We start from the raw sequence: 17,481 nt of genomic DNA on the forward strand, positions 1-17,481 counted from the left end.
TGGACGGTACATAATGCTAGATAGCAATAACAAATGATTATGTTATCAGTTTATGTATTTCTATACTATACTTTTTATTGTTAAGAGTGTACTCTTTCTACTAAAGATAATGTTTACTGTAAAACATATGTTGTGTTACACCAGCAGCCACCTCATACATCTCAGGTCTCTTGATTGCACCATTCCCTTGTGCCTGAATTAATCTCACGTTGTTTTGTACAGTAACATGCTATAAAGGCTTGTAGCCTAAGAGCAATAGCTATACCATACAGCCTATGTCTATAGTAGGTTATTCCCTCTTGGTTTGTGTAAGTACATAAGTACATTCTATGATGTTTATCTAATGACATGTTTCTCAGAACATATCCTTATAATTAGGTGGCACAAAACTGTATATGGCTTACCACTATTATTAATCAAAATATTTTCTTCATTTGCCTCAGTAAAGGGCCTATTGTTTAACAAAAAAAAAGTCCTTGACTCACGGACCTGCTCTTTTGTGACAGCCAGACACACCTTATCATCTCTACAATTGCCAGTGCAGAGTCTAAATTCTCTGCAAAATGTCTAAAGTAAAGGGAGACACAAATGAGGGGCAACATAATCTCTTCAAAAGAGAACATTTAATAAGAAGTTATACCATAGCAGAACTGTACCAAGTACTTTGCTAGGAAATAGAGATACAAAGACAAACAGCACAAACTCCTCTAAAGGAAAAAATAGCATACAAGGAAGAAAGCATTGAAGGAAAAGTATTTTGCTTTTTTTAATGTAGTGTGATATGATGGTGGGGATGCGGCATGAATCTCGGCCTGTTTGGGTCCAGGTTGCTCCTTTCTATACACACACACACACACACACACACACACACTATTTCTCCCATCAAAATTATCAGACAATAGAGGAGATGTCCCATGAGAACAGACTGAAATTTAAATCTTCAGATGGAGACATGATAACTAAGTTTATGATCAAGGTTCCTAATGTACATAAAATCTGTCTACTGATTATTGGAATATTGACTATTAAAATAACGTTTAAGTCTGAAACAATAAAGAGCAAAAAAAAAAAGGAAGTACCTTAGTGAGAAAAAAATGGAAGTACATAGTAAACTAAATTGCAATATACTGAAAGGAGAAATGTATAAAAAGTGTCAGGAGAAAATATATAAAGAGAAAAGGAAGTTCTGGATAAATTCATAAGTGATAGACTTATGAGAGCTTTTAAGAGAAACTGGTATATCTGAGACTAAAGACTGAGTTCGACAAACCATAAGGCTGACAACGTAGAATTTCTGTATTCCTGTATTCTAACAATTCTACATAAACCTCAAAGGAGGCAGATCACTTATTTATAAGTAGTACATTATGCACCATAATTGCACTCTCTTACTTTGGTTGTGGTAATATTTAAACATTATGCACAGAATACTGTGATTTGTATGCCTGGTTTTGTGGTGATTTAGTTATAAACTGTGATAGTATGCTACCATTATAGAGAGTCATTTTCAAAATGTAACACTTTCCAAAAGCAATCTGGAAAAAAAATTCAGTCCATAATAGCACAAAACTAATGAGACATTTGACCTAGAAATTTACCATAGTAATGTATTAAAGTTAAAACTGACCAAACTGGACTTTATACTCAATGTATTCAATGACATTTCAGGATACTGAATGTTAATGTTAATGTTAACTTAATGTTACAAGTGTCTTAATTTAAGAAATACAGAAAATTAATATACTAAGGCAGGACACACTCAGAATGTCTTTGTAAAAATAGACTCCTATCAGAACATCACCTCTAATCCACAAAAGAATCTGCCAAGAGATTTCAATAACAAGAGGCATATTGTAGGCATTTCTGTCCATCAGCAAATCTAACAAATTTATTAAAATGCCAAAGGGACAAATGTGAAACCAAATACAGTGCAAATATTGAAAGGGACTCACGGCAATCCTTCTCATCAGTTCCGTCTGGGCAGTCTCTCACGTGGTCGCACCTGTATTCAGCTGGGATACAGTCACCATTGGAGCACGTCATCTGATGACTTGAGCATGTTGTCCCAGCTGTGAAGGGGGGAAAAATACTACTTTATAATTACTGCCAAACACAGACCAACCCACTGACATTTACCAAATAAGAACGAAGATATTTGAAAGCAAAGGCAAGAAGAGCGAACATTGAACAAAAAGTTCATAGGGTCACAAGGTCAAGCACCCAGCTATTCCAAAAAAGAGACCTTACAATGCAAAAGCAAAGGTATTTTTATGAGAATGCTATCAAAATGCCCATAGAAACATAACAACACTCAACCATGTTAGTGTGTAGACAATTATGTTATCAACATGTGTTGAGAACACAATATAGGTTGAAAACACATATGATAAAGATAAATAATAAAAGAATTTTGCAGTTATAGGTATTAATCAAGGATTGGTAAGGTCCCTCTCATTGAAATCCTGTTTAAACCAAAAGGAAATATCTCAAAAGCTTAACAAGGGTTATTTCTGAATGGTAGGGATATGAGTGATTTTACTGAGTTTCTCTATTAGATAAATTTTCTACATTGAACATGTGTCAGTTTTATAAAGAGAAGGAAAAAAAATTAAGCTATCTTAATTTTACCCTATGTTGATTAGGGTAGGTGAAAGTAGGATATCATGGTATCAAATTTGCTTTCAGAGAAAACCAAGCAAATTAATGCCTCAGGTTTCATGTGAAAGCTATTCTGTAAGTCTCAGGAATTATCATGAGATTTTTTAATTGTCCACATTAAAAAAAAAAACTTTTGGGGAAAATGTGATCTGCTAAAAAAATATAATAATAATAATACAATCATGTCTTTTTCTTGTTCTTTCTTTCTGTTTAATAAAATGGCCTCAATATGAATGTGTCATGTATTATTGAATAGCAAACAAAACTTTTCCAGTCAGCGTATTTTTGACACTTTGGCAGTATTATTTCCTATCTTCTCCCAGTACCTTATATCCATGGGTTAAATTTTACTCCTATTAATAAAGGTAGAATAAATCAAATTTTCTAGAAGTCACTTAAATGTCTGGATTCTGCCCATGAAAGAGACACAATTTCATGTGAATAAGATTAAAAAGAGTAATACTTCCTGAGTGGCAGTATTTATTAAATTCCCATGCAATTTATTTAAGTATATATTACCAATTTCCACATAAAATTAAAGAGTTTTCTTTTTTCCTGAAAAGACAAGTGATGAGTAGTTTTAAAAATTATATTTTTAAAAAAACTTAAATGAATTGCCAAGATTATTTTAATTATCTTGGCTTTCTTCTTAAACTCAAGCCCAAATCAGTCTGTATTTTATGCTTAAGATTTCAACGGGTTTACAAGAAAGCAATTAAAAGTTCATTCAAATGTAAAGACGTGAATTAAAATTATACAATTTCATCAACTAATCTAATGCCACAAGTCACTTATTATTCACCTTTACACAGACATCTATTAGGGCCTGTTATATGCCACGAAGGATATCAACAATGGGAACAACAAAATGAGTAAGGCACAATCTCTACCCTCAGGGAGCTCATGGTTTCTGGGGGAGACTTTAAGAAATAATTAGAAAGCAATGATGAAAGTGCATTATAGACAGAGGAAGAATTACACAAGCACGGGGAGGGGGCGTGCCTGATTCACTCCAGGATGAGCTGTGGGCAGGACAACTCCTGGAGGAGGAACACCGCACCCAGGTCTTTAGGAGAAGCCGCAGTTAGCTAGGCCAAAAAGGAAGGGAGGGACAGGTGGAAATGAGCATTCAGGCAGCATGCACAGAGGCAAAGGACCAGGACTCTACGTGGTATGCCACAAGCACCGCTGTGACCCCAAATGGGCATTTCAAGGCAGGAATGAATGCCAAGTGACACACATGGGAAAATAAGCACAGGCAACAACTTCGAGGTCCCTCGAAACCTTGTTAAGGAGCTGGAGCCTATTCTTTTGAGGCGGTGGAGAGTTACCAAAGGGTTTTAGTTCGATCTTCCCAGGATCTGTGTCAGCGAGACCCGAGGAAGCACAGGACTGGAGACAGGGAGGTCAGGTGCAGATGCTGCTGCCGTCAGTCAGATAAGAGACAGTGGCAGTGGTGGCAGAGAGATGAGAAAGAGATACACTTTAGAGATGTGCATAAAGCAAATTAGGCAAGAACAATCAAATACAGACAGGGAAAGAAAGGAAAGAATCAAGAATAACCTCCAAGTTTCTAGCTTGGGTGCCTAGGAGATTGTGACATCCTTTTCATGCTAATTGATTACATGCTTAATTTCACCTACAACCATCTTTCTTAATTTCACCTACAACCATCAAATAAAATGCTTTATTACAAAACATGTTTCATAACTTCTAGACCAAAAAAGTAAAGCAGCCTCTATTTCCCTATTTATGATGGTTTCAGATCAATTTGATATTTTCTGTTAGCTCTTTATAGTAGGTTAATTTTCTTTCTATAATAAAGATAATATATGTATGCCAGCAAATATATAAGGAAAAACCAGGGGGGATGATGATCAATTCTATTTGAGACACCTTGAAACATACTGGAGATATCCAACAGGCAGTTGAATATATAAGATTGAAATGTGAGCAAGGGACCTGAGCCCAAAGCACAGATTTGTGCTTTGTGTGATATGTAAAGTGATATGTAAAGTTGCTGATATATTACAGCTATAAAGTTACCTCCAGTCTTTTTCCCCAAGCAGTAAGCCTTATTAGTTCTCACCCCTCGGTAAAGAATATTTATTAGCAAGAGGTCATCCACCACACATTGTATAACAATCTACTGTTTGGTTTTCTTCCTACTCTTTGTGGAGAGCAAGGAAAAATGGAACCAAAATAGCATACCTAGCTAAAAGATAAATAACCCATCATTCATCCATTCAGTATCCATTTATCATGAACTTACTCTCTGCCTTAGGGATGAGGCTGAATAAAACATAGTCACCGCTCTCCAGAGATTCACAATCCAGCCCAATCATATTCTTGCCAAATACCTGCTATTGGCAGGTCACTGCAGCTTTACCCTGGGATCTTTGAGAAGCTAGCTACAGATTATCAGCACCCAGACAGATTTCCTAGAAATAAGGATTTCTTCCTGTTCTATACTATGCCTTACACTTCTCCTTCCTTCCTTCCTATAGTACTTTTGAACTACTATCCCCATCTCCTTGTTTCTGGTCCCTTTCTGCCATTCTACCTCAGAAACCCTGACACATAACTTGACCTCCTCTGATTATGCCCCTGTTTAGCCTTGATTTATTTCCTGTCATGCATTCCTCAAGACTGCCATTTGTTACCATCAACAAACTTCTCAGCCTTACATAGTTTGCTGGTTTCCCCTCAACCACTCTATCCCAAGGATCAGCATCCCTTTGTTGCTGGCAGACCCTATGACCAACACTAACAAGCCCTAACTGGCTGTTTAATTATATAGTCTTCCTTTTAGATTAAACCGAAGTCAAAATCGTGGGTATTCTGAGAATTTCTATTCTATTCCTCAAAAGACCCCTGGCATCTAGTGGCCTGACTGAAAGAGTTTACACTCAATGCTGGACTCAAAAGCCTGGGCTAACTTCCAATCTTTTATAAAGCATCCGGGGCCCACTGAAGGCCATGGAGTCTCCACTGCTTGTCATCTAACAACTAAACAACTTCCATGTAATACAGCCATCAAAATCATCTGTTTCTTCTTTGATCCTTGAGGACAATGATTGTGAAAATATTGACAGGATACTGGCTGACACATTAAAACAGGTCCAGCAAGATGATAAATGTCCATAATTCGTGAGATGTGCATTTAATGAAGCAGAATGTGGTGAGGCTCAAAGGTGAGTGCCACGCAGTGATCAGAACTGGATCCTCCCAGAGGGCAATTGGGGTCAAGAGCCAGAGGTGGGGGGAAAAATGTTAATGTTCTCTCTTCAAGATGTTGAAAGTGAATTAAAGGGATGTAAACTTTCAGACGTGCCACCTCCATGTAATCACGGAAAGCCTATAGGTTTAAGATGGCAGAGCAAAGAAGTGGGAGGAAAGTCTATAATATTACTGAGCTAAGAATTCATCAACCTTGGAACAACCCTTCTATGTGAGATAATAAATTCCCTTTTTGCGTAACATTTTTTGAACTATGTTTTTCATTCTTTGCAGCCCAAAACATCCCCATTGATGTAAGAATAATTTTTTAAGATTTTATCAATTTATTTTTTGAGAGAGGGAAGGAAGGGAGAAAAAGAGAGAGAGAAACATCAGTGTGAGGAAAAAAACATCGACTGATCGCCTTCTGTACATGCCCCAGCCAGGGACCAAACCTGCAGCCCAGGCATGGGCCCTGGCTGGGAATCAAATCGACAGTCTTTCACTTTGCAGGACAATGCCCACCAACTGCGCCACAATGGTCAGGGCAAGAATAATTTTAAATTATACAAATGTCCTTAATAAAGCAAAGAAATGATAGGCATATTTCTCACATGTTGCCGTCTTATATTTACTCAAGACTACTCTCTCACCCAAAATTATTTTCAAGCTCACTAAAATTATCTTTTCCAATTTGATCCCAAAAAATTAGAATTTAATGGTTTCTTCCAGGTTACAGTGCCGAACCACCTCAATGCCCAGAAATGCAGCAGTTGCTAAGGTCTTCCTCATTGCTCTTACTTTCTTTGTTACTATAGCTCATCCTGCTGTGGCTTTGGCAGCAGTCACTGAAGCAACCACAATTAATGCCTCTAACAGACCTACCTACTTGCTCCACTCAGTTGAAATAAAGAGAGTTTAATACTGGGGCAGAGAAGGTGGAACGTTTGAAAGCAGTGTGCTGCAGGGTCGAAAGAACCCATCCAAATGCCAACCACACAAATGAATACCCCACCTAGAGATACCAATAAATTTGTTTCATTCTTGAGTGTAACATAATCCAAATTAAAGACTCACAACCTATCTAACCATTTCCAAATCACACGGGGTATATTTATAACTCTTCAGCACATTCATACTTCCAATATCATCCAACCTAAGTGAGAATGCTGGTTCCATGGTTCCTCCAAAAACAAGATTCCTCCATAAACACTTACGGCAATGCTGACGTTCATCTGAGCCATCCTCACAGTCCTGCTCATTGTCACACACCCAGGAGTTAGGGATGCATAGCTCTTCGCTCTGACACTGGAAATAGCCTGGCTGGCAAGAAGCAGGAGCTAAAACAAACCAGATAAGGACTCATTATATGTCAAACAACCACCCTATGATACCAACAAGCAATGCTTATTTCAAGAGAATGTATATCAATTCCTGCTGAATATGTTTGGTGGCCAATAGTAAACCACCCTAATCTAAAGTGTGTGGCCTCCAATCAGAGTTCACTGTCAAATCATCTCAGCAATAGCATCACAGTAAACTGATGATGTAAAGCAACGTAAAAACACGGAGAGCATATAGCCCAAATACACATTCATACTAAGATATGACAAAATATTAAACTAAATTTTAATTTAAGGACAAGTTAACTATAAGTTATTAAACTATTTGAAATGATTTATACTAATTAAGAGCAAAGCATCATGATAAATAAGAAAATCCATGAGATTTGGAAAGGAAGACACAGAATCAAATAACTATTATTTCCACAATTTACTCCCTTTAGGATCTTTTGGCCAGTTCTCTGAGACTCAATGTATGCATCTAAAATGAAGACTACACTTATCTCATGGTTTGCTGCTAAAAAAGTAAGTTAAATAATGTATGTTAGTTGCTATCACTATTGTCATTGGTATTGTTATTATCATTGTTATAGGACACTAAAGTATAGTAACAATCTCTGAACAGTTGTTGGTATAACTGTTCATTTATTCCTTTATCCCAGAATACACTGATCTTGCTATTTTGCTCTAAGTGTTGAATGTAAAATGAACTCAGTGAGCCCAGAGAAGACAAACAGGCAGCACATGATCATGTCTCTACTACTAGAACTACTCCCTGTGAACCAAGTGTGGTTCACAGATGAGCAGCATCAGCGTAACCTGGGAATTTGTTAGACGTACAGGATCTCAGGTTCCACCTCAAATATATGGAATCTAGGTGATCCATCTGTGCATGGAAGTGTGAGATGCACTGTATAAGATCCACTCCTCACCCTTTCTCCCATTTTCAAGTACACTGGCATCCAAACATGACACCGAAGTTTGACTCTTCTGTTGGGCCACCATATGGACAAAAATTAAAAACAAAATTACTTTTTCATCTGTTTTCCTGGTTTTTTGGTAATAAACCTTGTTTGTTCACCTATCGGAATGAATGAAATTGAAGCTGGGAAAGCAATGTACGTAAGGGTTGGATGGGTGTATCAACGGGGAGACGTTTAAGAAATGACAACTTCTCTAAGCCTCACTTTCCTAATCTGAATCTTACCTCCAAATATTTTGGGGAGAACTAAATAAACAAACATACGTGAAAGTGGTTTTATAATTAGATGATTTGGGGGTTTACAATTTTCTCATGTTTTTAAATTAAAAAAAATTTTTTTTTAATTCTCAGTAGCCACTTCTGAGAGCTCTTTATGGTAATTCACACAAGTTATACTACATCCTTTATATTAAAACAGACTCCTAGAGTTACAAATCACAGTTGTCCAGATTTGTTTGTTCTTAGCAGTGAACAAAATTTCCAGAGTAAATAATGTGAAATAGTCACTTACTGGCTTCAGAAAATCACTCCCAAATTTGTTCCCATATCAGGGTCACGTAATAAAGAATAAAATAGAAACTAATGGTCACTGATGCGTGTGAAATAATCATCACTACCAGTAATAATTGTTTATATAATTAATATCAGCCTTCTATTCAACCACACAGATGTCAAGAAACTTGCACCGTGTCCTGAATCTATCACTGAAGGCACCCTTTTTGTTCCAGTTGAAATCACCACGAAGCACTCGCGTTGCTCAGAACACAGCTCAGCCTAGCTACGCCCCACTTACGGCAGCCCGTTTCATCCGAGTCATCCAAACAGTCTTTGGTCCCATCACACCTCCAGGAGGCATCAATACAATGCCCATCATCACAGCGAAACTGTTCACTGCCACATCCTGCAATCCACCAACAACAGAAAACCAGTGTTTAAAAAAATATATGCCGCACGGTTATTTCACATAAGAAATACAAATTTTTAATGAAAGTAAAAAGTGATTCACTAATTAATAATGAAAGGAATGTATGTTAACATATAAAATTAGGGAAACATTTTTATAATGACTATATTCTCTGTTTCAGGGTCTGCGGAAAGCACATTTTATACACAGCTGACAACTAGAGTGTACCTTGATCTAACCAACCTGGAAAGCTATTTGACAATATATATCTTGCATCATTAAAGTGCTTATTCTGTGACTTAGTGCTTTTACTTTTAGGTATTTTTTTCTAAGGCACTGGAGATTTTTATCACTTTATTATTTATAATAAAGGAAATTGAAAACATCCTAGATGTCCAATGATAGGAAAATAACTATGTTTTCTTATATCTATATGTTGATATTTTAGGAACTCATTAAAATGGTTATAAAGAACTGCTAAAGGATTAGGAGAAATATTTAAAATATAGTGTAACAAAGACAAGGATGTAAAATTTTACCTATAACAGAGTCACATATGGAGGGAGGAAAAAAGCAATTAAAAAGACCAGAATGTTAACAGTGGTTATCTCTGACTGATAAACATCATGAGTAATTTTTCATTTGCTTGACTGTGTTTTTTTTTCAGTTCCCCATCCTATTTTTTTTTAAGTGCTTTCTTATTACTATATCACATGTGGCAATTTATGGTCCCTCGTTCTTAGATTCAGACCCATATTTTGGCTTTTTGTTTTTTTAACAAAATTGTAAGATGCCAGGTCTGTATTCTCATCTCTGCAAACAAATATTTAAAGTTACATTTAAGACCAAAAAAAATTCTGCGGCCAACCAGAATGCACAAACTTAACGCCAAAAGTTGCCACACTTTCAAGTGGCAGCAATTATTCCATGGTGATACCAGAAAGAGATTATAACCTTAAAATGTTTATTTCATTTAACCAACATGTCCTGCAATTTTCCTGGACTCCCCAGGGGACTAATTTGGCAGCTGAAAATCTTCTGAGTTTCCCCAAATACCTGATCAGTAACCTCCTCACACATTATGTGCCAAATAGAAAAATTTTTAAAGCAAGCAGCCAACACCAGCCCAACTTGGAGAAGACTCAAAATGATTCTTTCACAAACCCAAAGTGGGAGAGAAGTAATTTGGGGGTTGGAAGAATAATTGTATTTTCCACACATATTTAAGCAATCATGCTAAATTACCCATTTCAATTTTTGGCTAATGAACCCAAAATTAGGTAAATATACAGATCAATTACCTATGCCTAAAATAAATAAACAATGTGCTATCCTGACTTGTGTAAATGTAGGCATATCAACAGCATGACATAAACATAGTTAAGTGATCTATTCCTAGGGGATATAGGCTACTTTGTTCATGGAATGTTCAAATCTGATTGTCTGTTAGTGACATCCTGATTTATAATGTATGCTGCAAATGGTCAGAAACTTCCCTTGGCTAAATGGTGGTACCGAGTGGTACAGGAATACGTACACCCAAATACCTTCTATAGACTAATGCATGATGGTGGTTGGTGGTGCAGGTCTGGGGTTGGTGGTGCAGGTCTCTTATCAACTACCTTTAAAACACAACAACCTCCCTTGCAAAAATGCCCCTAAGGAATGTACAAATTCACTCTGGAATCCCAGAACTTCTCACTGGATTTTATTCTACAAAGCAATATTTCCATGGGAGATTAGGAGCTTTGGAGGTTTAGCTATTAACACAACATATATTAAATCACTTTTATCAATTAGGTCTATTGTTAGTAATCCAATATATTACATTTGAAAGTTCAGTACATTTGTCTCCCTCAGTAATAACTTCTGGTTGAAAAACTATAACAATCTAAAGGTCAGTCCACTTACAAAGAGCTTAATATTGGTATGGGATAAAGAAAAGCATAAACTTAGAAACTAAGTATACAGAAGAAAATTCAGAGCAATATATTGCATGTCTTGAAAACATATATTGAGAGCTATTTCTTTTTTTTTTTTTAACAAATTCAAGTTGTATTTTTAGAGATGGTAAGTATGCTTGTATAATCAGATAGCTTTTGCTATGTGAAAAATCATCCCAAGGATTTAATGGCTTAAAACAGCAAACATTGATTTAGCTCCTGATTCTGCTATTTAGCAGTGCTATTTCCTAAGCAACTTCTCTTACAAGTCAAATTTTGAGATTTGTTGTTTTTGCTAAAATACAAAATTAAACACATCATGAACAAAAACACAAAATAGACACACAAAAGTTATTTTTTAAAGCATTTCCAAGCCGGTTATTTAAAATCACTCACACAAACCCAGTAGGGGGAAACTTTACAGTTAAGTAACTGTTATTAGTGCCTTTTACATTTGATCTCCCAAATAGTTATCTGAAGTAATATATCAAACCCAATTTATTCAATTTATCAAAATATACATGATAATTCGTTTGTCAAATTCACCTTTCCAATAATAACTACCATGCCTGTTATAACCTCCAAAGGACTACTGTTTGTGAATATCTATCTAGAAAAACAAAGTAATACTCTATCATTACTGGGTGGGCTCTTGGCAATCAACCAAAATGCCCCACTAATATCAGAAGCCTGTCATTCATTCTATTACAAAGGGAATATGTGCTGTTTAAAAACAAACTGCTGGGGACACAAACAACAGTACCATGATAACCAGAGGGAAAGGGGGATGGATAGAAGAGGATATAGGAAGAGGTTTGACTTTGGGTGGTGAACACACAATACAACATAGAGATGATGTATTGAAGTATCGTACACATGAAACCTATTAAATTTTATTAACCAATGTTACTCCAATAAATTCAGTAAAAATTTAAAAACTGCTGGTAAACAGATCTGTATCTGGTCTGCTAACAATTGCAGGCACCACTGATTTCTAGTATGCACTTTATTTTCCGAGTGTTTTATTTTAAATAAGTAGCCTTTACTCTCAACTCCCCTAAAAGTGACTAGATATTATCTAAGCTTTATTGTTTAATAACTTTAAGTCCAAAAAAATTGAAGTAAGGGTGAATTTCATACACTGGTGCCAAACATAGAGTTTATGGGTGGAAAAAATTCCAAACAGAGCAAAATTTAAAACTTTTTTCAACAAATGATCTCCAGACATCCATTTTCAACCAATCCAGTTTTAAGCAAATGGTTGTTTTGCAAACAATAATTTTAAATATTTCCCCTCTAATGAAAACCAAGGAAGAAAACATAACACATGATGAAATTTAAAAAAAAATAAAATAAAACTTTTGTTAAGAACTAGGCAGCTATTGATGAGGAACCATTAGAACCAAATGGACATCATACCTTGCCAGCACTAAACTTTCCCAAGAATATAAATAGATGGTTCAAAGATGATAAAAAATTCACATATGGTACTTAAATGGCATGCATTAGCACTTTACCAATTTCAAGCCATTTAATCCTCATAACAACCTAATAAGGTAGATACTATTATTATAAACATTTTACAAATAAAGAAATTCTGGCATAGAGCAGTTCAGTAACTTGCCCAAGATCAAATAGAAAATATGTGTGAAGCAAAAATTTGGATCTCACAGTTCTGATTCCAGAATCTATGCTATATCAACCACTATTCTATGTTCTCTTTCACAAAAAACAAAAAACCCTACCAAACTCAAGAATAAAGGTAAAAATTTGACTTTCTTCCAAAGTTGCTATCAGCATTAATTACTTTCATTAATTGAGCTGGTATGGAATCCATAGCATATGCTAATATAATTCTACTGAAGATTAGTCATCTACTTGGCAGCAAACATTGCACGTAAAAACTCTTGGGCTTAGGAAAATCTGCAACAATCAAAAGCAGTGCAAGGAAATCAAAAAAAGAGTTTCTATCTCTTCCAAAAAAAGTATATTCGTTGTCAGGATAAACTTATTTTCTAAACCTTGTAGAGCCTCAAGCTGGAGAAAAAACAAAAGTAATCCTTTCTTTATAAATAGCCATATCCCAAGCTTTCTGGTCTAAGCATTGGACGAAGAATGTGTTAAGATAAGATATTAGAGTAACAGGTAGTGCCTAGAGGAGGGAATAAGTCATTTGTTTTTCCAGGATGAGGAACAACACTGGATTGAGAACACTTCTTCTGTATCTTTTACAGCCTCTAGCACTGCTCTGGGTACACATGGGACAGTCAACTCAACACTTATTCATCAGGTAATAAAGATTCCTCTTTGTAAAATTCAGTCACTTGGGATAATTATATATCCTAAATATATAAAACCATCAGGGCAAATAATGAAACTTTAAATTGGAAGGTACTATTTTAAATCCATACCAAAAAAATGAAATTTGGAATAATTTAAAATAAGAGGAATATCCAGCAGTTTAAAAAGAAGAAAGATGTTGAGTCATGTTAATAGCAGTCTCGTTATTTTATCCTTTCCTTGTAAGTTTCTTTTCAGCCTCATGAATTCTCTTCTGAGAAGAGAAAGAGGCCAAGTCATCGTCAAGGGAACATTGTGAAAGTTAACAGAATAAGGTAACTTCTACGGCAAATCCTTTTTCCTGCTAGATCCTCTTAATATATGCTTGTCCTTGCAGACAATTGGTATACCTAAGGAGGTGCATGTGCTCTTTTTAAACACATGTAAAACTACATGACAGTTTAATAGTCCTACTTCACTGAACTCAAAGAGACAAATAAGTTTAAGAAGCAATTCCTTAACTCATCCATGATTTTACTTCACTTTTTCTGTAATTTATTTTTATTCTCTTGGTATTGATAGAGATACTTCTGATGTTTATAAGTGGGGTGATGGTTCATTATAATTCTCACACCTTATGCACACTAGCGAGGCCAGTTCTCTTTTGAAGATTTAGTTGTTTGCTTATTTCCAAAACTTTACACTGCAGCCATGACAGCCAAGGGTAACAAATTGTGTGGAAGACCCTGCTCTGCCTAATGTCAACTGGTAGAACAGTCAAGGACTCAACTGATGGAACTAAAACAAGACATGCTGAGCAAACCAACCTACTACCCTTTCTGTGCAGTATTCTTGCTTCCTGATTTTATAACATATAACAAAATACTGGGCAGAATTCTCCTTTTTTAACCCAGTTTACAAACAACTGAGTTCACTGCTTTTTCCAAATTATTGTTTCAGAGCCCTGACATTTTTATAGAGCAAAACTATAGTAAGAAGACATTTCAAGAAGTCAAAGACTTTGAAGGAAAACCCACAAAGCCAGTTGATGAGTGATCATGTACACTCATTATTAAAGTGAAATTAAAAAATAAAAAGGACCAAAATATTATGTCAGACTCACTAAAGCCACACACACACACACACACACACACACACACACACACACACACAAAGTTTGTATACACTATGTAAAGCAAAAAATTGCTTTAGAGTTTTTGGAAGAAATAAAGAAAGCTAAGATATGGTCGTTTTTTATAGAGCTTACAATAAATAAGTTTTATAGAACTTATTTATACATTATACTGAGCACCTGCTATGTGCAAGATGGTACATAAAACTTTATACACATCCACTGGACCCTCTTAGAAATTTTATAAAATGAATTTGTACTTATTTAATAGAAGGGGAAATTGAACCTCAGGGACATTAATAGACTTCCTCAAGGGTCACAGAGGTAGAAGATGTCAGAGTCTGATTTAGACCCAGGACCTATGTGATTCTAGAGTCTATGGTCTTTTTACATTCCACTTCCCACAAAACAAACGACACCCTTCATTTACCCAGAGTTTACGTGTGCCAGAAGTGTGTTAAGTGTTTTCCATAGATTATTTCATTTGTTCTCACAACAACCCTGTGAGATAATATTGATAGCCCCGTCTCATAGAATAGGAAACAGGTTTGACCAAATCTCACAGTTATTAGGCAGTGGAGGAAGAATTCACATCTAGGCAGTCTGACTCCAAAGCTGTGCCAAACAACAGTAGGCGCTTTGGTTCCACACAAGCCAGCAGAGACAAAAACCATCTGGTCTCAGGGAGAAAAAAAAAATCAACATTGCAGGCTGCAGTGATCAGGGGAGGCTGCAAGGAGAGCAGCCCTGCCCTGGGGCCTTTAAGGATGAGCGTGAGAGACCGGGCACATGTAGGGCCCAAACAACTTGAGAGAAGCCTCCCGTGGGTGAAGGCCTAATGAGCAGGCCTCCGGGGACCAAGCACAGAGCACCTCTTGCAGGGTGGTGGTCAACGAGGCTAGGGAGACGGAAAATAAAGGGTCTTGAAGAGCAAGCAAAAGAATGACATGATCAAAAGGACTGAGAGTGAGGAAACAGAGCGATCACTAGTGCCAGTAATTGTGTTAAAACTAAAGGTCGCTCTGGGTAGATGGAAGCCTGGACGAGGATACAGACTTTGGCCATGAGGAGAGTCTGGGGCCCCACTCCATTCCCCAGAACCTTACCCAGAACAGGAGCTTGGTGGGCAGGCTGGGGGGCGGCCCGCCAACAGGCTGCTAGCAGAGAGGGGTTTCACCTCACAGCCCCTCCAGCTGTCCCAGTCCTAACCCAAAGCAAGTCCACTTGCATCACAAATGGCCAGCAGTGTCCACAGGCGCCACATCCTAGTGTCCTTTCCTCGCTGTCCTCTCCAAGCTGAATGTGTCTCAGCATTCAGCCTCTATAATTAGTCAACCCTCAAAATAGTCAGTTGATCTCAAAGATTACTTACATAGTTGCTTAACAAACTTTAAAGTGTCTTTTCAATGGTCAAAGCCAGCAGAACAGTGTGATGCACTATCAAATTAACCCCTCAATTATGAGAAATAGGAAATCAAGTGTCCACCTTTTCTAATTGAGCTACGCTTCTTCATTTTTATCTAAGTACTGGCTTTCTCTCCTCCCCTGTAGTCTCTTACATCGCACTTTTTATCAATGAGTACGTCCTACCCCTACAACCGGTGTCAATCAACACTGCAGAGCATTGCATGTAAAACTGCACCTCTCAGGAGTTCTCAAGAGGATGCGATTGGTATTTAGGGTGAAACAATTATTCCATTACCCTGGGCAGTGTCCCCAGCCCCCACATGTGGAATGCCAGCAGTACCCATCCCCTAGTCACTGTGACAACAAGTAACGCCCCCATACTTGTCCAAACACCTCTAGAGAGTGGCAGCACCACCCCCATTTGAGAACAATTTAGAACCTCTAAGCAGCTTGGACATTCAGAGCTCAAAATGTCTTAACCCACATGAAAGAGATCATCTAAGAAAACCCCTATAATAAATTCTTCCCTTCTAAAGATAATAAAATTTCTTAAACAGCAATCCCACTCCCTCCCACCCATCAATAAGAGGGCCTGGGATTGGGCAATATCAGCCTGCAGCTGCTAGTACCAGCAACTTGAAATGAACTCCCCTGGGAGTGTGATAAAGAATCTAAGTTCCAGGGAGGCCTGCTTCACCCTGGAATGCTCCACGGTCCGTCCCCAGGCTTCCCCACTGGGGAGGGGGGTGCGCGGGGAGTCACAACAGAAAAAAAAAGTCAAAACTCTGAAATCCTCAAGCAGTTCTTCGTTAATGTAAAAGACCATTGCTATGAAAAACAAAGTCCTAAACACGCCTGTTTTATAGCACATTTTCCCATCTAAATGATTGCCAGAACAAAAAATAATTTCTTCAAATATCTTCTCCCCACCCCGCCACATACACTCACAAAATACCTACATATAAGTTGGCAATCATGTAGGCGCCTAAAGCATTGAAAAGAATCTCCAAGTTCCTACTCTGAATGCTCAGCAATGAACACTTCCTGCCAGCCAACACCCAAACACTGAAACGTACTTGTCTTTGCAGTATTCCCCGCAACTTTGCAGTACTCCCCCCAATAATTCACGCAGCACTTCCTCTATCAACTAAGACTGCTGAGGTTCCTATAAGTGAACTCCTCCACGTGGGAGAAAAACAAAACCTTTGCCCCACCTCCCCACAAGGGTCTAACTGGTTATTTACTTCTTTAATGGCCAAAGAGAAACACTTACATAGGATGTTGAAAAGAACACTATCCAAACAGAAGAAAATTTAAGATTGTCAGACTGCTCAGTAAATAAGGTCCCAATGAATCAGACTACTTAAGAAAAGAGTAAAAGGCCCTTCAGCACTTAATGATTTAATGTACCTTGTACAAAAACTATAAATCACCTCCACTTAAAGAGCTTATTGCCAACCCCAACTGCCCAAAGTATTCCTATATTCTTAATGAGCAATATAAATTATTGGAAAATGGTTAAATGGAATCAAACACTAAAGGAAAAAAAAGAAGAAAGACACTTTTAAGAAATAAGCAACTATACACATCTCCAGGCAGGCAGCTTTCCTGCT

General features: G+C 37.1%; 1 protein-coding gene across 1 annotated transcript in view; it reads right to left on the reverse strand.

Annotated features, from left to right (window-relative positions):
- Nucleotides 1-17,481, reverse strand: part of LRP2 (LDL receptor related protein 2) — a 195,359-nt gene that overhangs the window by 148,852 nt on the left and 29,026 nt on the right. The window contains exons 2-4 of the mRNA XM_054562744.1: nucleotides 8,996-9,103; nucleotides 7,095-7,217; nucleotides 1,953-2,069 (exon numbers count right to left, since the gene is read on the reverse strand). Of these exons, the coding sequence (XP_054418719.1) occupies nucleotides 1,953-2,069; nucleotides 7,095-7,217; nucleotides 8,996-9,103 (348 nt within the window). The remainder of the gene's footprint in view (nucleotides 1-1,952; nucleotides 2,070-7,094; nucleotides 7,218-8,995; nucleotides 9,104-17,481) is intronic.

This window comes from Pteronotus mesoamericanus, unplaced genomic scaffold (assembly GCF_021234165.1).
Source record: "Pteronotus mesoamericanus isolate MK-2021 breed Mesoamerican mustached bat unplaced genomic scaffold, CSHL_Meso_final scaffold_651, whole genome shotgun sequence".
Taxonomy (NCBI): Eukaryota; Metazoa; Chordata; class Mammalia; order Chiroptera; family Mormoopidae; genus Pteronotus; species Pteronotus mesoamericanus.